The sequence below is a fragment of the Hyaena hyaena genome, unplaced genomic scaffold (genome assembly GCF_003009895.1).
Source record: "Hyaena hyaena isolate Hyena2069 unplaced genomic scaffold, ASM300989v1 scaffold_4, whole genome shotgun sequence".
NCBI classification, from domain to species: Eukaryota; Metazoa; Chordata; class Mammalia; order Carnivora; family Hyaenidae; genus Hyaena; species Hyaena hyaena.
The window spans coordinates 8,963,009-8,981,343 of NW_024080636.1; the positions used below are offsets into that span (position 1 = coordinate 8,963,009).

Genomic DNA, 18,335 nt, shown 5'->3' on the forward strand with positions numbered 1-18,335 from the left:
GTTCTGGACTTCAAGCTGTATTACAATGCTGTGATCATCAAGACAGTATGGTACTGGCACAAAAACACTCAGATCAATGGACCAGAATAGAGAACCCAAAAATGTCCCCACAAATGTATGGCCTAATCTTTGACAAAGCAGGAAAGAATATCCAATGGAACAAAGACAGTCTCTTCAGCAAATGGTGCTGGGAAAACTGGAGAGCGACATGCAGAAGAATGAACCTGGACCACTTTCTCACACCAGACACAAAAACCAACTCAAAATGGACCAAAGACCTAAGTGTAAGACAGGAAAACATCAAGATCCTAGAGGAGAAAGCAGGCAAAATCCCCTAGGACCTCACCCACAGCAACTTTTTACTCAACATGCTCCAGAGGCAAGGGAAACAAAAGCAAAAGTGAACTCTTGGGACCTCATCAAGATAAAAGGCTTCTGCACGGTGATGGAAACAATCAGCAAAACTTAAAGGCAACCGAAGGAACAGGAGAAGATATTTGCAGATGACATATCAGATAAAGGGCCGGTATCCAAAATCTATAAAGAACTTATCAAACCCAACACCCAAAAAAACCCCAGATAATCCAGTGAAGAAATGGACAAAAGACATGAATAGACACTTTTCCAAAGACATCCAGATGGCCAACAGACATGTGAAAAGAGGCTCAACATCACTCATCATCAGGGAAATACAAATCCAAACCACGATGAGATACCCCCTCACACCTGTCAGAATGGCTGACATTAACAACTCAGGCAACAACAGATGTTGGCGAGGATGCGGAGAAAGGGCATCTCTTTTGCAGTGCGGGTGGGAATGCAAACTGGCACAGTTCCTCTGGAAAACAGTATGGAGGTTCCTCAAAAAATTAAGAATAGAACTACCCCACGACCCAGCAGTTGCACTGCTAGGTATTTATCCAAGGGATCCGGGTGTGCTGTTTCAGAGGGGCGCGTGCGCCCCAGTGTTTATAGCAGCCCTATCGACAACAGCCAAAGTATGGAAAGAGCCCAAATGTCCACTGACAGATGAATGGATAAAGAAGACGTGGTGTACACACACACACACACACACACACACACACACATACACTGGAGTATTACTCAGCAATCAAAAAATGAAATCTTGCCATTTGCGAGTATTGGATGAACTGGAGGGTATTATGCTAAACGAAATTAGAGAAAGACAAATATCACATGACTTCATTCATGTGTGGAATTTAAGATACAAAACAGATGAACAGAAGAGAACGGAAGCAAAAATAACAAAAACAGGGAGGGGGTAAAACATAAGAGACTCTCCAATACAAAGAACAAACGGGGTTGCTGGAGGGGTGGTGGGAGAGAGGCCGTGAGAGCAGAAGGCGCACGGGGTGCTGGGCTTGCCTCCACAGGGAGAACTTTTCTCCCCTAAGTCGGAATAAGTGCCGAGAAATACCTCCAGTTGGCTACTTTGCAGACCAAGAGTCCTGGTTTAGAACCATCACTCAGTTTGTGATTGTTATGTTACTTCTCCTGTGTTGTATAGTTATTTTCAGTTTTGTATTTTGTTGCCCGTCAAACTTTTGTAAAAATGATGTGGAGGAAATGATCTCCGATATTTGTAACCTTGAGAAGAGAGAGACTTTAGATGGGAAGTACCTGGCCTTCCCGACCTTCCTTCTTACTGAAATGTGGCCTTTAGTGGTTTCCATCTGGGACGCCCTTCCCTCTGACGTGGAACGTGGAACGTGACAACAGGAAGGTCCTACCCGCCACCGACAGACAAAACCCCTTTGTGCGATGTGCGGAAATCCTGACTCTTGATCAGTGACGCTTTCAAAGAAAGATCTTGAGCAGAAAAAGGGGGGAGTGTGAGAATGAATGAAACTCACTGGCGTGGGCCTGGAATGCCGGGCCAGGAGCGGCACCACTCCGGCCGATCGCAGGAGGACTCGTCAATTCTGGACCCGACAGAAGCACCGGAAGGAAAGAACCCTCAGACGTCCTGGTCATCGGCTCCAACGGATGCTCGTGCAGAACAACCCTCCCCACTTCCTCCTCCTTTTCCTTAAATAACGTTCTTTGTTAGTTACACTTGCCTACGGCTTTGCCATAGTCTGCTTGTCCTGAACTGCAATTCGGTGCCATTCCTGATTAAACCCATTTTTGCTGCTAAAATAACTTTTATTTTTTAAGGTTAACAGGCATGCAGAAGCGAGGATGGAGCCGTCTGTGCAGAGGCGGACTGTGGGAGGGGGGGCTCCGGGCCCTGAGCCAGCGCCCTGGACAGCTCTGTACCCTGGCTGTCTGGACAGAGGCCTCAGGCAGTGGTGCGCGTGTGAACGTTTAAAGTCGGCTCTTGGGGGACCGGTCTGTGGTGTCACCTCTGGAGTGCAGATTTCAAGCTGCCACATCACGGCACTCAAGGAGCTGGGAAGAGGTGTACAGTCAGCTTGTCACTGCAGCAAGCTGGTTCAGGGCAGCACCCCACTCCCCCGAGACTGAGTCCCTCTCCCCACAGAGCTCTACGACAGAGTGTCCCCCTAGAGCCAGCACTCAGCCTGGGCCGCGGCCCCCAGCCTCACCGGCCACCTGCAGCAGCTTCCACTCCGCTTCCAGCTCTCCTCTCAAGTGTGTCAGGGCCTGCACGTCCTCTGGAGAGGCCATGGAGAAGGGACCCAGGCTGGGGGGTGCCTCTCCCTGCAACACCCGGGCCAGGACCCCTGCAAGCTGGGATGTGGACTCCTGGGCCGGGAGCAGATGCGAAGCAGCAAGTCACTGGTCTTGCCCCACCTCACCCCCACAGCACCGCCACCACGTCTCACTCACCTGCTCCACCAGGGCCAAGACGCGGCCCCCCGCCGGCCCCCGCAGCAGAGCCGCCAGGAGCGCGGCCTGGGGGGCCTGCAGGCCGTGGGCTGGCCCCAGCGCCAGCAGCACCAGGTCAGGCTGGAAGCCATAGGCCAGGGGCAGCACGAGGGCCAGGACGCAGCTCACGAACCCACCAGTCGTCTGTGGGAAGGACGGCAGCCAGGGCTCAGCCCGCCTCCCAACCTCCGGTGCATGGCCACACCGACAGTCCCACCGGGAAGGGCAGGTGGAGGCGAGGGGCCGGCCCGCAGGAGGATGCCCTGCCCTGTGACTCCCCCACTCACCCCTGGCAGCGGCACGGAGACCTGGAACGTGGATGGGGCGGACGCCTCCTTGCCTCTGATGTTCAGCCACAGGTTCCTCCTTCCAGGGAAGAGTGTGCAAGTGCACGTGGGTGTGAGCTACTGCTCACCCTCCAGAGCCCAGACCACAGAAGAAGAGGTGGAGGAGAGCTTGGGGGCAGGGGGCACCACTGACCCTCTGTGCTGGAGACCCTCCCAGGGACCCCTCTGCCAAACCCCAGCTGTGGAAGGTCCTGCCCACCCAACCCCCATGGGGACCCAGGACTGCGTGCCCACCCACACGCAGGCCTGGATGTACACACGACCCAAGAGTCCTACCCATCGTCGGCAAGGTCTGCGGGCCGATCCAGCTGTCCCACCGCCACACAGAGCAGCCTGCAGGAAAAGTCAGCCCCAGATCACACTCCCCCAGCCTGGAATCCAGTCCCAGAGCCCTTACCACACAGAGGGGAGCAGGAGCGGTGGTCAGGCAGGGCAGGGGGTGCCCACGGGCCACGCCCTGAAGGCTCAGGCTGTCCAGGGAAGGCTCACCTCCGGGCTCCACGGGACAAGCCATGCCGAACAGCCACATCCAGGGTGGCGGCAGCAGCAGACGCTGGGGTTGCTGCAATGCCACAGCTCACCTGTGGGGTCAACAGTGGGTGCGCAGGGCAACTCCCACCCAAGTAAACAGACACATCCACCCCTTGTCTGGGGCCCCAACTATGTAGCCACCACCTGTGAGATGCTTAAAGCTAATGTACGACAACCCCTTCCCCTCTCTGTCAAAGAGGATTTAGTTGGGAAGACTAAGTGAGCCTGAACTCATGACCCTGTCCCTAAGAACTGTTCTAGAAAGTGTCCAGGCACAAGGTAACTCATGTCCACGTGGATCTGCACCACTCAGCACTCCCCTGGACAAGCCATCTGTTGTGAGCAGGCCCTGGGCCCTGCCCCCGGCTCCACGGCCACCCTCGGCCATCCCAGGTGCACCCACCTGCCCATCCAGGATCCCATTCAAGAGGTGCAGGACCTTCCCAAGTGCAGTGAGAGCCTCGTCCCGGACCAGGGCCTGGTGTAGCCTGGTGTAGCCAGAGGGACACATGGACAGGCAGTGACACACGTGCACAAGCAGCCCCATCCCTCTCCCCAGGCCCACTCTGCCCACCTGGCCCAGGCCCGTGTCTCCTCCCGTGGGGCTGACCCCTCCTGCTGGAGGACACCTGGGGGTAGGACCAGGGCGGCGTCCAGCGCAGTCAGGGCAACAGCCGTGCGGACGGGCAGTGTGGGGTTGAGGTACATCTGCTCCAGGAGGGAACTCAGTGCGGCCGAGGCCTGGGCCTCCGCTGCCTTGAATTTGGGTCCCCCAGGCGATACAGGTGAGGCTCTCCCCTCCGGGGAGCAGGTGCTGAGACTCGGTATGGGGGCTGATCCTAGGGGGTAGTTGAGAGTCAAAACCACTGCTTGGAAGCCCAGGAAGCAACCCTGCCTCCCAGCACGGGCCACACTGACCTTGCTGCTGGAGGCTCTTCCAATAAGGGGCCTGGGCAACCCGGACACTCTGGATGGACTCCAGGGCACTGTGGGGAGAAGCCGGAGCAGTGAGGCCTGGGGTCACTCCCCTAGCCGTTCCCACCCTCCTGGCCCCGCACCTGCGACAAGGCTCCATGGGCCCCGACAGGGGCAGGGCAGGGTCACCCAGCAGTGCCTTGACCACCATGCACACGGACTGGGACAGCGACTCCAGGTGGTAGCCACCCTGGGAGAAGGGAGAAGGGCAGACATGTGCCTGGGCCGAGGTGTCACTGGAGCGGGGCGTCACCATCCCAGGCAGGACACCCCATCCTGTACAGCAGGCCCCCCTGACGGCACCCCCACATCTGACCGGTGAGCCCTCCCAGCTGTCACGGTCACCTCCAGCACAGCACAGACTCGACCGCCAGCCAGCACCTGCAGCAGCTGAGTGAGGTGGGCGAAGCACTCCGGTGTGGCCCGCATCTGCCCCTGGGACAAGAGCCAAGCACGGTGGGGGCCTGGCCCAGGACCCCAGGAGCCCTCCCCAGCCAGGCCAGGCCCTCACCTCGGGATCCCCAATCGCGGAGTCAAATCCTGCCGAGATGAGCACCAGCTCAGGGTCAAACTGTGGGCGGGGCCACACGGGGACAGGCAGGAAAGAGATCGGAGCAGGGGTGAAGGAGGCCCCTCTGGACAGCACTCCCCATCCAGAGGGTTCCCTTCTGCTATGGTGGGGGGTGGGGGTACTCCTGATACCGAATCGCCCTCCCCTGCTCCCACCATCAACACCAAGCCTGCCCCCCCATGCAGTTACCTCAAAGGCCACGGGGAGCAGCACATGCAGGAAGGCGGCCACATAGTCAGCATTTCCCATCCCAACCTGTGGCCATGGGACATCAGTGCTGGGCCCTGTAGCAGAAGGCTATGGGGTCTTCATCCCTGGGGCCCAGACTCTGGGGGTGACCCTGGAAGGATGCCCTGGACTCTGTTCAGGAGGCCTGGGGCTTTGGGGCAGGGGATGAGGCCTGGGGGAGGGGCTCTGGGTAGGCAGCTGGCGTGAGGGGCAAGCACCTGGTTCCAGGGCAGATTGACAGTGAAGCCACGGCCCTGCCCCTGCCCAACAGCATCTGCATCTGATTCTCGAAGGTAGGGCCAAAAGCGCCCATGCTCATAGCGGTGCCAGGAGAAGTAAAGGACGCTGTAAACAACCAGCCAAGACCAGAGATCAAGACCTTCACCCTGTGGCTCCCAGCAAGGGGTCTCAGGGAAGGGTCGCACCCCCAGCTCACCTGGGGTCATCCTCAAAGATATACTGGATGCCCTGACCATGGTGAACATCCCAGTCGACAATCAGGATCCTGGGGACAGGGAGTGCAGAGGTCACTGAGTGGCAGAGACTCTGACCTTGGGGCCAGGAGCCCACCCCAGGACGACAAGGGGCTGGGTGGGGTCTCTCAGCAGCCCGCTCTACCCTCCTCCCATCTGGCCTGGGCCCCCGTCCCACAGCCAACCCAGTACACACCTGTGCAGCCCATGTTTCTGCTTGGCGTATTCCGCTGCTATGGCCACGTTGTTGAACACGCAGAATCCATTGGCAGCGCCTCTCTGGCTGTGGTGCCCAGGAGGTCTGCAGGTGAAAATTGGGTGGGACACATCGGGGTCATCCTGTGCCCTCACAGGGCCACCCACAGATGGGAGCGACCCAGGAAGGGGTCGGCTCTCACCTCACCAGGGCAAACCCGTTGCACACAGCCCCCGTCAGCACGGCATCCACCAGCTGCAGCGCAGCCCCCACGGCCAGCCGGGCACAGTGGAAGGTACTCTGTGGGGGCAGGGGTGCTAGTGAGCTCCCGCCCACTGCACCTCTGCCCAGGCCCGTACCAGATGCCAGCGGCAGCAGCCAGCAAGACCTGTCGGCCATTTGCACATCAGAACATCGGCCACGGAACATCGGCCACGGAAATCAGGCACAAGCGTATGGGTGTCCATTTGGGGAGGTGGCGTGTCCCCAGGGCCGTACCGGATGAAAGTAGACAGCATCGTATTGTCCAGACAGCGCCTGGAGTTCCCCGGTGCCCAAGGTCTCGGTTCCTCGCAACAGGGACACATACTCTGGGCTGCAGCGGGGCAGGCAGACAAGGCAGGGTCACCATCAGGAAGAGGAGGAGAAAGAGGGGCTGGACCCCTGGGGGCACTGCCCACCTCACTGTTCCGTCATCCCCCCCACCAGTGGTGGAACTGAGGCACGTAGGGAAGACGCTCTGTTTTCAATATGCTGGCAGGCCGGGTGGCCCCAGGGCCTCACTGGCTTCTTCCACAGCATGTGGCTCCCCAGGGTCTGACCTGTGCACCAGGCCCAGCTCTGCCTCAGAGGCCTCCCGGGCTGCCAACTGCAGACACCTCTGCTCCAGGGCCCCCTGCTGCAGGCGCTCCAGGGCTGTGGTCAGGCGCTCGGGACGCTCGATCTCACACTCTGGGCTGAGCGGACACAGAGCTCAGAGTCCAGAGCAGCCGCCCCACCCTCCCACCTCTACCTGGTCACACTTACTCTTCCCAGAGCAGCCGGGCCGCTGTCATGTCCGGGTGGTACACTAGTGCAGTCCTCATGGCACAGCCGTGTCACTTTGGGCCACCCTGGGCGGACAGGCGGGTGCACTGACTGTCCCTTCCTTGCACCCCCCCCCCCCCCCGTCCCCCGGGGAAGCTAGGACGAGCCTGGGCAGGAATACGCAGAATCCAGGCACGGAAGTAGACCACGGAAGTGGGCCGACAGGTGGCTCCCAGGGCCTGATTCCCGCGTCCTCAGACTCCGACCCTGCGCCCCAAGCCCCGCCCCGAAGCGCCGCCTGCCGGGAGCCGGGCGGGCCGGGCGCCTGGGGCGCGGGGTCGCGCTGCCCGGCCCCTCCCCCTCCGCGCCCCGGCTGCAGCTCCACCCCTCACCTGCAGCCCGGGGCCGGAGCCGCGTCGCGAGCCTCGCTCTCCCTCTAGAGGCAGAAGGGACGGTGAGGCCCGGTGTGCCCAGGACCCCGCGGACGGCCCCAAATCTCCCCCGGCGCAGCCGCACCGCGCCGTCACACGCGTCCTCAGCCCATCCCGTGCTGCGCCGCCCTGGGGCGCAAAGGGGAGCCCGGGCCTGGGCGGCGTCGACGTGTAAAAAGGGGGTGGCGGGGTCCGATTTAAGCTCCAGAAAGACCCGGGCGGGAGAGCAGACCAGCCGGAGGGTCAGGGGTCGGGGGGGTGGCAGAGCAACTAGACGGGAGCCACGGAAGCGTGGGGCGGGGCCGGCCGGAGGGGGAGGCGCACGGAGGGGCGTCTGGGCGAGGACCGCATGCATGAGGCCGGCAGCCGAGCCAGTCGGCCAGGGAGGGGAAGAGTGGGCGCCAGGGGCCAGAAACGGAGGAGCTCTGGCAGCAGCGCCCAGGCCCGAGTCCGGAGGCGGCGGGCGGGCTTCACCGAGGCGGCGTTCTGAAGGGGGCGGACCCTGGGGAACGTAGGAGGCGGGGCCCTGGGCGGGAATGCCGCCAATCCCGTTTGCGGGTGCCCCGGAAGTGCAGGAGGGGCCCCTACGGCGGGAAGGATGCGGCCCGCGGCCCCATCCGGGGCCCCACCGTCCAGGTCGAGGCAGCCGCCAGAGTCCGCGACGGACAAGCTGCCTGCGCCGAGAAGACCCCGATTGGGTCATTTAGGGTCACGCGGCCGCCCCTCAGCCTATCACGGTGGCTACGGGCCGGCGCGCTCTGATTGGCCGCCCTGGTCACGTGGCCTCCAAGGCGGGGCCTGCGGCGGACCGCCCCCTCCGGACCGCCCTGAGCCGGGGCTCCGGACAGGGGCCGGTCCCCGGGGGTGCTGGGGGCGCCCCTGAGCAGAGAAGGCCGGTGTCCACTGTGGCCGCTCGGCTGGGCCCACTGTCCGCGTGTTCAGCCGAACTCCAGGCCAGACGGAGGGCGCTCCTGCCCTGGGGACAGGCGGAAGAGCCAGGGCAGACGCAGGAGCCTAGGGCGACCCCGAGCGGCCCCTGCCGCGGCGGCCGGCTCTCCGAGGCGCCCACTGGCAGGCAGGGGGCTGCGCGCGCTCGCACTGGGGTGTGGATGTCGGGGGGGGGCGCAGAAGGTTTCAAAAGACAACAACCCACTCGCGTTCTGTGCCACACGTGCCTCAAAGCGTCTGGAGTGACCCTCCCTCTCCAGGAACCTGGCCCTTGGGGGTGCAGGGAGCTCAGACAGCTGGGACTGAGCTCCAGGTAGGACCCTAACCCTCCGGCCGTGAGCGGGCTCTGCCTCCAGAGTCTAAACCTTTAGAGGAAGCCCTCAGAGCTCCAGGCTCTGGGCTCACTGGGACCTGGGAGGGAGGGGGTGCTGAGCAGGGACTGAGGCTGTCGGGCCAGCTTCGTTTCTCTGCCTGGCTGCAGCTCAGAGGCGTAAGGTGGAGATCCAGCCCGAGAATTAGGAAGGAAACCCAGAGTGGGCTCTCTACAAAAGGGTTTATTTCCTTCCTGCCATGGGGGCTTAGCACAGAGCCAGTCCGGGCTGGGGGTTCCGGGGAGCCCACACCAACGCCCCCCAGGAGAGACATCCCTGAGTAGGCACTCGGTGCCCTCCCTGTGTATCTTTCTCAGCTGCTTGAACTAGGCTTCAGCAGGGGCGGGGGCGGGCAGGGCCAGGCCGAGCCCTGACCCAAGCCTCACCACCCCCCACCCGCCACAGGCTCTGGGGCTTCTTGTTGCACCTGAGGGAGGGGACCACTGCTCAGGGAGTCAGAGGCCAGTCCCAGGTCAGGCTGACATCCTGTCCAGAAGGTCCACATGCCCCCCCCCCAAGGTTAGGCTGAGGTGGGAGCCTTGAGAGCAGGGTAACAAGAGGTTTGGGGGAGAGGGGCCATGGAACAAGAGGTCTCCCGGGATGCAAACCCCAGCCAAAGTCACAGTGATAGTCAGGACCCCCTTCCAGGTGGAAGCCCAGCCAGGGTCCTCAAGGCCTCCTCCCCACCACACTCGGGGCCCCGGGGTCTTCACAGCGCTGTCTCCTTGGACACCTTGGTCCCCAGCTGCCGGGGAGGCTTGAAGCTGAGCACTTCCTTATATGTGTCACCTGGGGGTGGGGGGAGGGAGACAGATCATCATGGCAGAAGGGACCCCATCACCCTTCAGAATCCATTCCTACAGTTCACACCCAGAGCAGAAGCCAGTGACGCAGGAAGAGCACTGCACCCACCTCGCGGGTACCTGTCAGGGTGGGGGTGGGGAGAGCTCCCAGGCCCAGAGCACAGGCTGTTAGCCATCTACCTAGGGGCCCAGCCAGTCCCCGAAAACATCGGGGCCAGAGGTCATTGCTGGAGTGCAGGTACCACAAAGGCCACTTCGTCCCGGGCTACGGCCTTCTCAGCCCACCTGTGTCCATCCATGGGAACTACCCACCCTGAGGGGGCTCCTGTAACCCAAACCCACCGCCCCTGGAGTGGCCAGGCAGGCCCTGGCCCCATAGCCTGCTGCAGTGAGCGGAGGCTGTCCTGGGAATGTAAACCAGTGTGTCTCCTCAAGTGGAGATGCTCAGGGCCCCGCCAGGGCACAGCTCGGTTTCTGGATCGAGAATATCCACAAAAACTTAGATGAGAGCACCCGGCACCCACCCACAGCATCCACCTTCCCTGCCTGGTGGTCCGGTTCCCTGAAACGTGTGCCCGGAGCAGGCCGGCCCGGAGCAGGGGAGAGAGCCCGATTCGCTTCCCCTCTGACCAGTCTGCAGCAGGGCAGCTTCTGCTCAGCCTGCCTCGGCGTCCCCGCGCTCACCTGGCCGGTGGAGCGCCTGCCTGGGGCACTCTGCACTCAGCCCAGGTCAGGAAACGCTGTGTGTTTAGAGCAAGCAGACGGTCTGGTCTGCGGTTTGCCCCGCCTGAGGCACCGATGTATTCCCGCCCCTGTGGTGCCTCCGAGGCCCTTCATCTGATCCTAACACAGGGGCCAACCCTCGCGGGGACGGCTGTGTGAAGCTGGCTGTTCCCAGGGAAACAGGAGGCGATGCGAGTGCGCATTCCTGACCAGCGGCTCAGCCACAAACAGGTCACGTGTCCCCCATGGTCTGTAGTAAAAGCAAAATCTCTTACCACAGTCTGTGTGGGTGGGGACCACAGAGAGAATTCTGTGGCCGGTGGTTTTCGTGTTATCTTTTTAGCAGCAGCAAACTTTCCTCAAACCAAACGAAACTTAAAGGCACCAACGGCACAACTAAGGGTAGAGCCCTGTGGGGAGTCACCAAGCACCCGCGGCTCACGGAGCATGACTTAAGAACCACCAGTCCAGTGCCAGCCCGACCCCCGGGTGCAGGACCAAGGCCCTGCGTCTGAGGCGGAGTCAAGACGGAGCCTGGGACACAGCGGCCACCACGTGCCATGGCCCCAACAGAGCGGACTGCTGCGCTCGGACATCCCAGCACGCTCCAGGCTGGTCCCGCGGCCACCGAGAAAAAGACACCAGGCCCAGCCCCCATTGCTGCCATGCTGCAAAGCCAGTTCCAGCAGGGGCCTTCAGGACCGCAGCAGAGGGGGCCTGGGGACCTGCAGGCGTCTCTGAGCCCAGTACGCGCTGGCTGGCCCTCAGGGATGAAGGGAAGGGCCCTCGGTGTAGGCGACAGGCAGCCTGGCAGGGCAGGGCAGTTACGGGCGCGTCTGAAGCTGGGTGGGCCTGGAGGGACGGGCGGGGTGTGGGGAGGGGGCTGTCGGGGCGCCTTCTGCTGCTGGCAGGACATGAGGGGCGTGCAGGTGGGTGGGGGGTCCTAAAAGGGGCAAAGAGAGGCAAGGATGAGTTCAAGAGATGAGTGGAGGCCTGGGGGTCGGGTGGGAGCCGAGGGGCTCCGGAGGGGCCGGGGTCTCTGGCCAGGACATGGGGAGGATGCACAGCAGGGGGCAGGGCCAGCAGGTGCTCGCGAGGCCCTGAGCTGGGGGCCGCCTCCCACAACTTCCCGATCTCCGCTCCTGCCCGTTTGTGCCGAACCCCGTGCCAGGAACATTCCTTCATTCCTCGGCTCCGGCCAGAGGTCACCTTAACCTCGAAGCCCCACCGCCCTCTGACGGCCTGTCGTGTTCCTCAGGGGCCGGCATCCCAGGACTCAGCCCACGCGCAGGCCCCGCCCAGGGCCCCACTCACGCTTCCACTCGTCCAGCGTGCGAGCCACATCGTCAAAGGACTCGTCGTACTTCTGGGCCTCGGGTTCGTCCTCTGTGTCCTGCAGTGACTCGAAGTAGGGGTGCGTCAGCGCCTCGGCCGCAGTCACCCGCTGCTCTGCATCCAGCACCAGCATCTTCTCCAGGAGGTTCACGGCTGCAGGCAGGGCTGGTCAGGGAGGGTCCCAGGCCCCGGCGGCCCGGATACTGACCCCCCCGGCCCCCCCGTCCAGCCCTACCCAGAGGGCTTGCGTTAGTCAGGATGGAGGCAAAATCCTTCTTCTCCAACTCGGGGAGGCCCTTCATGTAGTTCTTCGCCTTTTCAGGAAGAAAGGGTGAGGGGCCAACCCCCAGGCCCAGGCCCAGCCCCTCCAGCCCCGCCCAGCTCCCCACTGACCTCGGCGCTCTGCAGCCTCTGCACAAATTCCTCGGGAGGCGTCCCGGTCACCTTCATGATCTCCTTCAGCTGGTCCAGGTCTGTGCAGAGGTGAGGAGCACAGCACGGGGCCAGAGAGCAGGGCGCACCCCCACCTGGCTGGGGCAGCGTGCCCAGCCCCCACCCGGCCCAGCCTGCCCCTCACAAGTGTAGGATACGGTCACTGCCCTTGAACAGCGTCTTCCCAGTGATCATCTCTGCCATGATGCAGCCCGCTGACCAGATGTCCACTAAGATAGAAGCCCCTGCATCAGGGCTTTGTGGGCCAGGGAGGGCGGGGGTGGGGGACACAGACACGGGAGGGGGACGTGGTCATAGGGGCCATCTAGCCTGCCACACCTCGCCCCAATCCCATCCCAGCTCAGCGGCCTCCCCATGGAGCAGCCACCACTGGGCTTCCCATGAAGAAAGAGAAGAAGATGGGCAAGGCCCGGTAGACTGGTGCCAGGGGGCTGAGCCTCTGGGCATCCTTACCTGTCTGTGTATAACGCATCCAATTCAAGATGACCTCAGGCGCGCGGTACCACCGGGTCACCACATACCCAGTCATCTCGCTGTCGGCCTGCCTGGCCAAGCCGAAGTCCAGGATCTATACTCAGAATCGGGAAGGTGGGGCAAGACGGCCCCCAGGGAGTAGGTGGGCCAGCCTGTGACCCAGGAGAACTGGGCACACCCGGGGCCTCCTGCCAACCCTCCAGGGCCTGAGGTCACGGCCTCTCCATGAGTTCCTCCCCATGGCCAGTGCCCACAGCCCCACCGACCTTGCCTTCTCCCACCCTCAGGAGACCCTAGGACCTGGCCAGCGCCTTTGCAGAGGCCCCCCCGGCCCTATGCTGGCTCAGACATGGGGGACCAGACACCTCCTGCCCCTCACTTTAAGGTGTGGGAGCATGCCCAATGCCCCCCCCACCCCCCTTGCATCAAGTGCCTCCCCAGGCCCATCTGCCCATCAGCTCGTCAGCCATGGCCTGGATGGCTGGGGTCTGGTTCCACTGCCTTGGCCCCGGGCCAGCACCCCCCAGGCCTGAGGGCCAAGGGCTATGGGCAGATGCACAGGCGGGGAGAGAGGCCCCAACCCAACCGACACACACCTTCAGCTCACAGTCCTCATTCACTGCCAGATTGCCAGGCTTCAGGTCCTGGGGGCACAAAAAGGTGGGAGAGCAGCCCCTCCCACGGGTGCACCAGGGCCAGAGCCTGGACGCCTGAACGTGGGGCAGCCAGACGCAGCCACCCCACCTGGACACCCTTCCGGAAGGACAGAGGCACCCGAACCCCCAGAGCTGCGTGCGAGCCTCGTGCACACTCCTCACCGGCCCCGTCTTGCCCCCTCACAGGCCAGCAGTGGAGGCTCCCGGCAGTCACCCCCCACCCACGCCTACAGGCTCCCACCCAGCACTAGGACTCACCCTGTGGATGATGCCAGCAGCGTGGATGTACTATGGGGACAGACAGAGGATCAGTGGCAGTCAGCTCTGGGACCTCAGAACCATGGACCGGCAATCCTACCCCAGCCCCAGCCTGGCCTGGGGGGCTCTGCCCCTCCTGCAGCACCCCAGGTGCGCCCCCACCTTTAGCCCCTTCAGCATCTGGTAGACAAGAAACTGGATTCGGTCCTCGCTCAGCTTCTCATGCTTCATGAGCTTGCCCAGGTCGGTGCCCATGAACGGCATCACCAGGTAACTGCAGGGATTGGGTGTGTGCAGACAGCGGGTGTCACGTCCACTGGGCCCAGGCTCAGACCCCAGAGGCCCTAGAGATCACCTGGCAGCACCTTCCACCTCCCACGGTGCAGCACCAGGCTCCACCCACCTCCCCAAGGCACCCTGCCCCGGAATGTCAGGTGGGTCAGCACCACAGCTGGGAGGCTGCTGCAGGGCCACATGGAGGCCAGGGAGCACCAGGGACACAGACAGAAGGCCCAGGAGGAAGGAGGGACGCCCCTGTGGGCAGGACCGTGGATCAGAGGAGCAGGCTGGGCAGGTATGCGGAGGGAGAGACACAGCAGAGACGACACTGAGGCCTGTGTGTGTCCTTGACCTCTGCAAGGTCAGACGGCGAGGAGCCTGTCCTCAGCCTTTCCCAGGCTCAGCCCCTGGCTCTTGGCCAATAGCAGTATGAATCCAGGGATGGCAGCCACAGGCAGGGCCCCTGCCGCCCCTCCCTGCCTGCCAGCAAAGGTCAGCAGCTCCAGTTACAAGCCACACACTTGATGCCAGGGTCCCAGAGCACGGGACCTGCCGGCTAACAGACGCAGGCCCAGCGCTCACACCTCCAGCCCTGGAGAGCCCAGCGCCAAGCGCGGTCCAAGGAGGCCCGGGCTCCACCCAGCCGCGCCCGTGCCGTGGGTCCCAGGGGTGTGTGGCAGGGGGCGGACTGTGGTGTGGGGAAGGGGGGGGCAGTGTGCATCTGGACCCCGCTGGGCCGCGGGGACAGGCCCACACGCCAACACAGAACCCGAGTCAGCACCCAAGAGCAACCCAGCACCCCTGTGCCCGGCCCGGCCAGGACGGCACTCACAAGTCTGTGAAATCATCCAGGGTTTCATCAGGAGTGAACACGTCCAGCAGCCCGATGACCTGGGGAGGAGGCCGGAGTACCAGGTGGGAGGGGGATGCCGTGGAGGCCGTGGGCGTTCGGGTAAACCCCCGGGGCTGGCACTGTGCTCCGAGCAGGAAAGCCCCCTACAGATATCCCCGTCTCCCCCCACCGCCCATGGGGCCGGGCTCTGTCTGCTGGCCACGCAAGCCAGCGCTGGCACACATGCCCATAGACACAGGCTATTTTTGAATGGTGACCACAGGGATCCTCTGGGGGAGGGGCAGCCCCAAGTCCGGGTCAGCTCCCAGCCACCCAAGGAGCTCCAACCCCTCGGCCCTTCCTTCCGCCCTTCCTGTCCCCACCAAAGACCCGAGACCAGGGTGGGACAGCCTCCCAGGGGAGCACCAGCACCCAGCAAGCCCACCAGGGAGCCTTGTTTCCGCCGGAGAGGCCTGGGCTGGCAGCACCATGACCAAACCAGCAGCTAGACCCGGCCCCCCAGGTCCCTGCGCGGCCTGTACATCCAAGCGTCCAGAAGGGCAGCTGGCAGAGGCCATGCGAATGGTGGCCGAGGCACAAGGGAGAACACTTCAAGCGTTTGAGGAACACGGGGAGAAAGGCCAGGTGGCCGAGGCCCAGGCCAGGGAGTAGCCAAGGAGCGGCCGGAGGGCGCCCAAGCAGGCCCCTGCGTGCCAGATGAAGGTTTGGCTTCGATCCCGAGAGCCGCCGAGAAAGGGTTTAAATGTGATGCTGAGTGGGTCCCCTGCGTGCTGAATGGGGACAGACAGAATGAAGCAAGAGTGGGCACACGTGGGACGGACAGCTAGACACCAGCCAGCGTCACAGGCACAGGGAAGGAGGGAACAGAGAGGGCAGTCCAGTGAGGGCCGGGAGGCAGGCAAGGCCTAGGGAACGAGGTCTTGGGAAGAGGGCGGAGATCAAGGTCCCCCAGTGTAAGGAGGCTCGGACGGGTTGATGGAGACTCTGTACCTCCATGGTGTGCACTCTGGCCTAAAGTACAGGGAAGGAGAGGGGGAGAAGGCCCAAAGTGTGGGTGGAAGGCAGCACCCACCATGGCACTCCGCCCCTCGCAGCCTCGGTGTTCTCCTAGAAAAACGGGTTTTGATGGGCGGAGCCTCCCAGCTGTGCGCAGGGCCCCATGCAGGCAGTGGCAGCTGGCTGCTAGCGGTCAGGAGCTCAGCTCGGAGGCACAGAGGAGGGGACTGGGCCAGGGGGCCAAGCAACTGAAGGAAATCCTTGAACGCTTGGGGGATGGGTAGGGCAGGTGGGGGGGAGGGGGGCAGCTGGGGAGGAGTCTGCAGCCTTGAGGAGGTGGGTCTGCCTTCAAGGGAGCCACACCTGGGTGTGACTGGGTATAACCAGAAGGTAGTGAGGGCGGCACTGGGCTGGTGTCCATCATGAGTGGATCCCCCCAACCCCGGGAAGGGCCAAGGGCAGAGATGGAAAGTCAGAGTGAATGAAGGGCCCAGTCAAGGGGACAAGTTTCCTGGCGGACGTGGGACTCATTTTCCCCAAAGGAGGCTGGTGGCGGTGATGATCCAGGAAGGGCCAGACCATCTGTCAGGAGCCCGATCAGCCCAGGCTCTGAGCACCTAGACCAGCAACCCAAACTAGGGGTGAGGCAGGAATGGCTGGTGTGGGAAAGACAGAGTTCAGGCCACAGGAAGAACACCGAGAAGCAACAGGAGCCCCCCTAGGAGAGAAAGGGGACCCGGGCTTGCCATCCCCCAGCATGGAAGAGGGGGGTCTCTGCGCTGGCCACTGCCTAGTGCCCCCCACACCCCAGCTCCCTAAATGCCATCACCACCGGTCACCCCAAGGCTCTGAGGTGACAGTGCCGGGACGCCACCTCCCGCTCCGTGTCTAGATCTGCACCCCTGAACAGAGGCTCAGGTGACGGACTGGCGCAGGACAGGGGCCCGAGGGGGTGCAGAAGGTGGGCCTGGGGCGCAGCAGTGGAGGCTGCCCAGGAAGAGGGAAGAGGCTGGTGCCTTCGGGATGACTGTGTCCTCTCTCGCGTCCAGGCTCCCGGCTGGGGGCAGGGTTGGGGTGAGGCTTGGAGGGTGCCCTTGGCCTGGGCAAGTGACCATCCCCTGAGTAGGATCCGGGTTGAGGAGCCAGATGCGGCCCCAGGAAGAGGCCAAAGAGCTAAGCCCTTGGCAGGGCCTGGCCTCGCAGGGAAGGGAAGACTGGTACCTGGGGAAGCAGGTTCTCTCATAAAGGGAGTGGGATGGGGGGTGGGCTCTGCCCTCAGCACGTGGAGCCCCACCAGCGCCGTGACGTACAACGCCCTGACGCTCTGCCTGTCCGGTCCACCCCGCCACCAACGGGGCCGTCCAGGGGCTGGGTAGCAGGGCCTGGGTCTCCCAGGGACTCGCACGCACCCAGAGGCCCTGAGCCCAGCTAAGCTGCGGCGGAGGGGCGGGGGGGGGGGGGGGCCGGGAACCTGAGCCCAGCTTAGTCGCGGGTCCGGAGCAGGGGTGGGGGGAGGCGGGCTGAGCCCAGCCGAGCCGGACCAGCGCGACTCACGTTCTCGTGACGCATGTGCTTGAGGAGGCGCAGCTCGCGGTAGGCGCGCTTGGCGAACAGCTCGGACTGGAACGGCCGGTACAGTTTCTTGATGGCCACCTTGGCGCCGGTGCGGCTGTCCACGGCCGAGCTGCGGGACGCGGCGCTGAGCGGGAGGCCGCCCGCCCGCGCGCCCCGCCGCCCGCCCGCCGCGCCCGGCTGCGCTCACCACACCGCGCCGTACGCGCCGGAGCCCACGGGCTGCAGGCCCTGGTACACGGCGCGCACCTCCCAGGCCGTCTTGGTCACCTCCTGGCGGTAAAAGCCCTTGCGGGCAGGCGGCGGGGAGCTCATGGCCGGCCCGGGCGCCGCCCCCGCCGCAGACCCCGTGGGCGCCGCGCCCCGAGGGCCGGGGGGCACCCGGGGTCGGCGGGACTCCCTTGGCGCGCGCCCGGGGCCGCCGCGTGGGCAAAGCCCGGGTCCTCGGCTCCAGGACCGCCTCTTCCCGCCGCCGCCCTCCGGGCGCTCTGGAACGCGCGACCCCGGCCCGACCCCAGCCCGGGCCCGGGGTAGCGCGAGGTCCCTCCCCTACGCGCGGACCAACCGGCCCCCGGGCCACGCGCACGTGACGCCCCGCCCGCCCTCAGGCCCCTGCGGAAACCCGAGGCGGCCGCGGCGGGGGAGGGCCGGCCGGAGCGGGGAGGGGGGAGGGGGAGAGCGCGGGGCAGACGGGGCATTGCGGAGCGCCACCCTGCAGTGCCCGCCAGAACTCACTCCGTCGGAGACCCCCGCCGCCTCCCCACCGGGGCTGGACTCCCCGGTCGGGGTCGGGGGCGTCGCACCCTTAGCGCCGTGGGGCTCCGGCTCCTCCCCAGTAGCCACGCCCCCGGGGAGCTGGGCCCCTCCTGGGTGGCCAGGACCGAGGACCGAGGACCTTTATTCCCAACCGCAGGTCACTGTCCAGCCTCGCCAACTCCACCCCACCGACCCAGGCCCCCAGCCCTGAGCACCCCCCCCCCCCCCCC

General features: G+C 63.9%; 2 protein-coding genes across 6 annotated transcripts; both read right to left on the reverse strand.

Annotated features, from left to right (window-relative positions):
- Positions 1 to 1,283: 1,283 nt before the first annotated feature.
- On the reverse strand, positions 1,284 to 7,681 carry HDAC10 (histone deacetylase 10). 5 transcript variants are annotated; one of them, XM_039236829.1, is made up of 21 exons: positions 7,590 to 7,681; positions 7,198 to 7,283; positions 6,993 to 7,127; positions 6,670 to 6,766; positions 6,374 to 6,471; positions 6,172 to 6,276; positions 5,939 to 6,007; positions 5,721 to 5,847; positions 5,464 to 5,529; positions 5,215 to 5,274; positions 5,049 to 5,138; positions 4,787 to 4,893; positions 4,647 to 4,714; positions 4,303 to 4,567; positions 4,132 to 4,216; positions 3,687 to 3,778; positions 3,474 to 3,530; positions 3,138 to 3,216; positions 2,812 to 2,994; positions 2,568 to 2,727; positions 1,284 to 2,412 (listed from the first exon to the last, which is right to left on the reverse strand). In XM_039236829.1, the coding sequence occupies exons 2-21, from the start codon at positions 7,254 to 7,256 to the stop codon at positions 2,405 to 2,407; spliced, it is 2,010 nt and encodes a 669-aa protein (XP_039092760.1). In that variant the 5' UTR covers positions 7,257 to 7,283; positions 7,590 to 7,681; the 3' UTR covers positions 1,284 to 2,404. The 5 variants fall into 5 exon arrangements, with proteins under 5 accessions (XP_039092760.1, XP_039092768.1, XP_039092773.1 ...); XM_039236837.1 differs by lacking the exon at positions 7,590 to 7,681 and having other exon boundaries at positions 5,085 to 5,138; XM_039236842.1 differs by lacking the exon at positions 7,590 to 7,681 and having other exon boundaries at positions 4,339 to 4,567.
- Positions 7,682 to 9,110: 1,429 nt separating this feature from the next.
- MAPK12 (mitogen-activated protein kinase 12) lies at positions 9,111 to 17,748 on the reverse strand. The gene is made up of 12 exons (XM_039236659.1): positions 17,540 to 17,748; positions 17,332 to 17,461; positions 14,761 to 14,819; positions 13,812 to 13,923; positions 13,650 to 13,679; positions 13,332 to 13,379; positions 12,715 to 12,829; positions 12,399 to 12,470; positions 12,202 to 12,281; positions 12,044 to 12,122; positions 11,788 to 11,961; positions 9,111 to 9,736 (listed from the first exon to the last, which is right to left on the reverse strand). Exons 1-12 carry the CDS (start codon positions 17,662 to 17,664, stop codon positions 9,657 to 9,659), a joined length of 1,104 nt encoding a protein of 367 aa, XP_039092590.1. The 5' UTR covers positions 17,665 to 17,748; the 3' UTR covers positions 9,111 to 9,656.
- Positions 17,749 to 18,335: the final 587 nt, after the last annotated feature.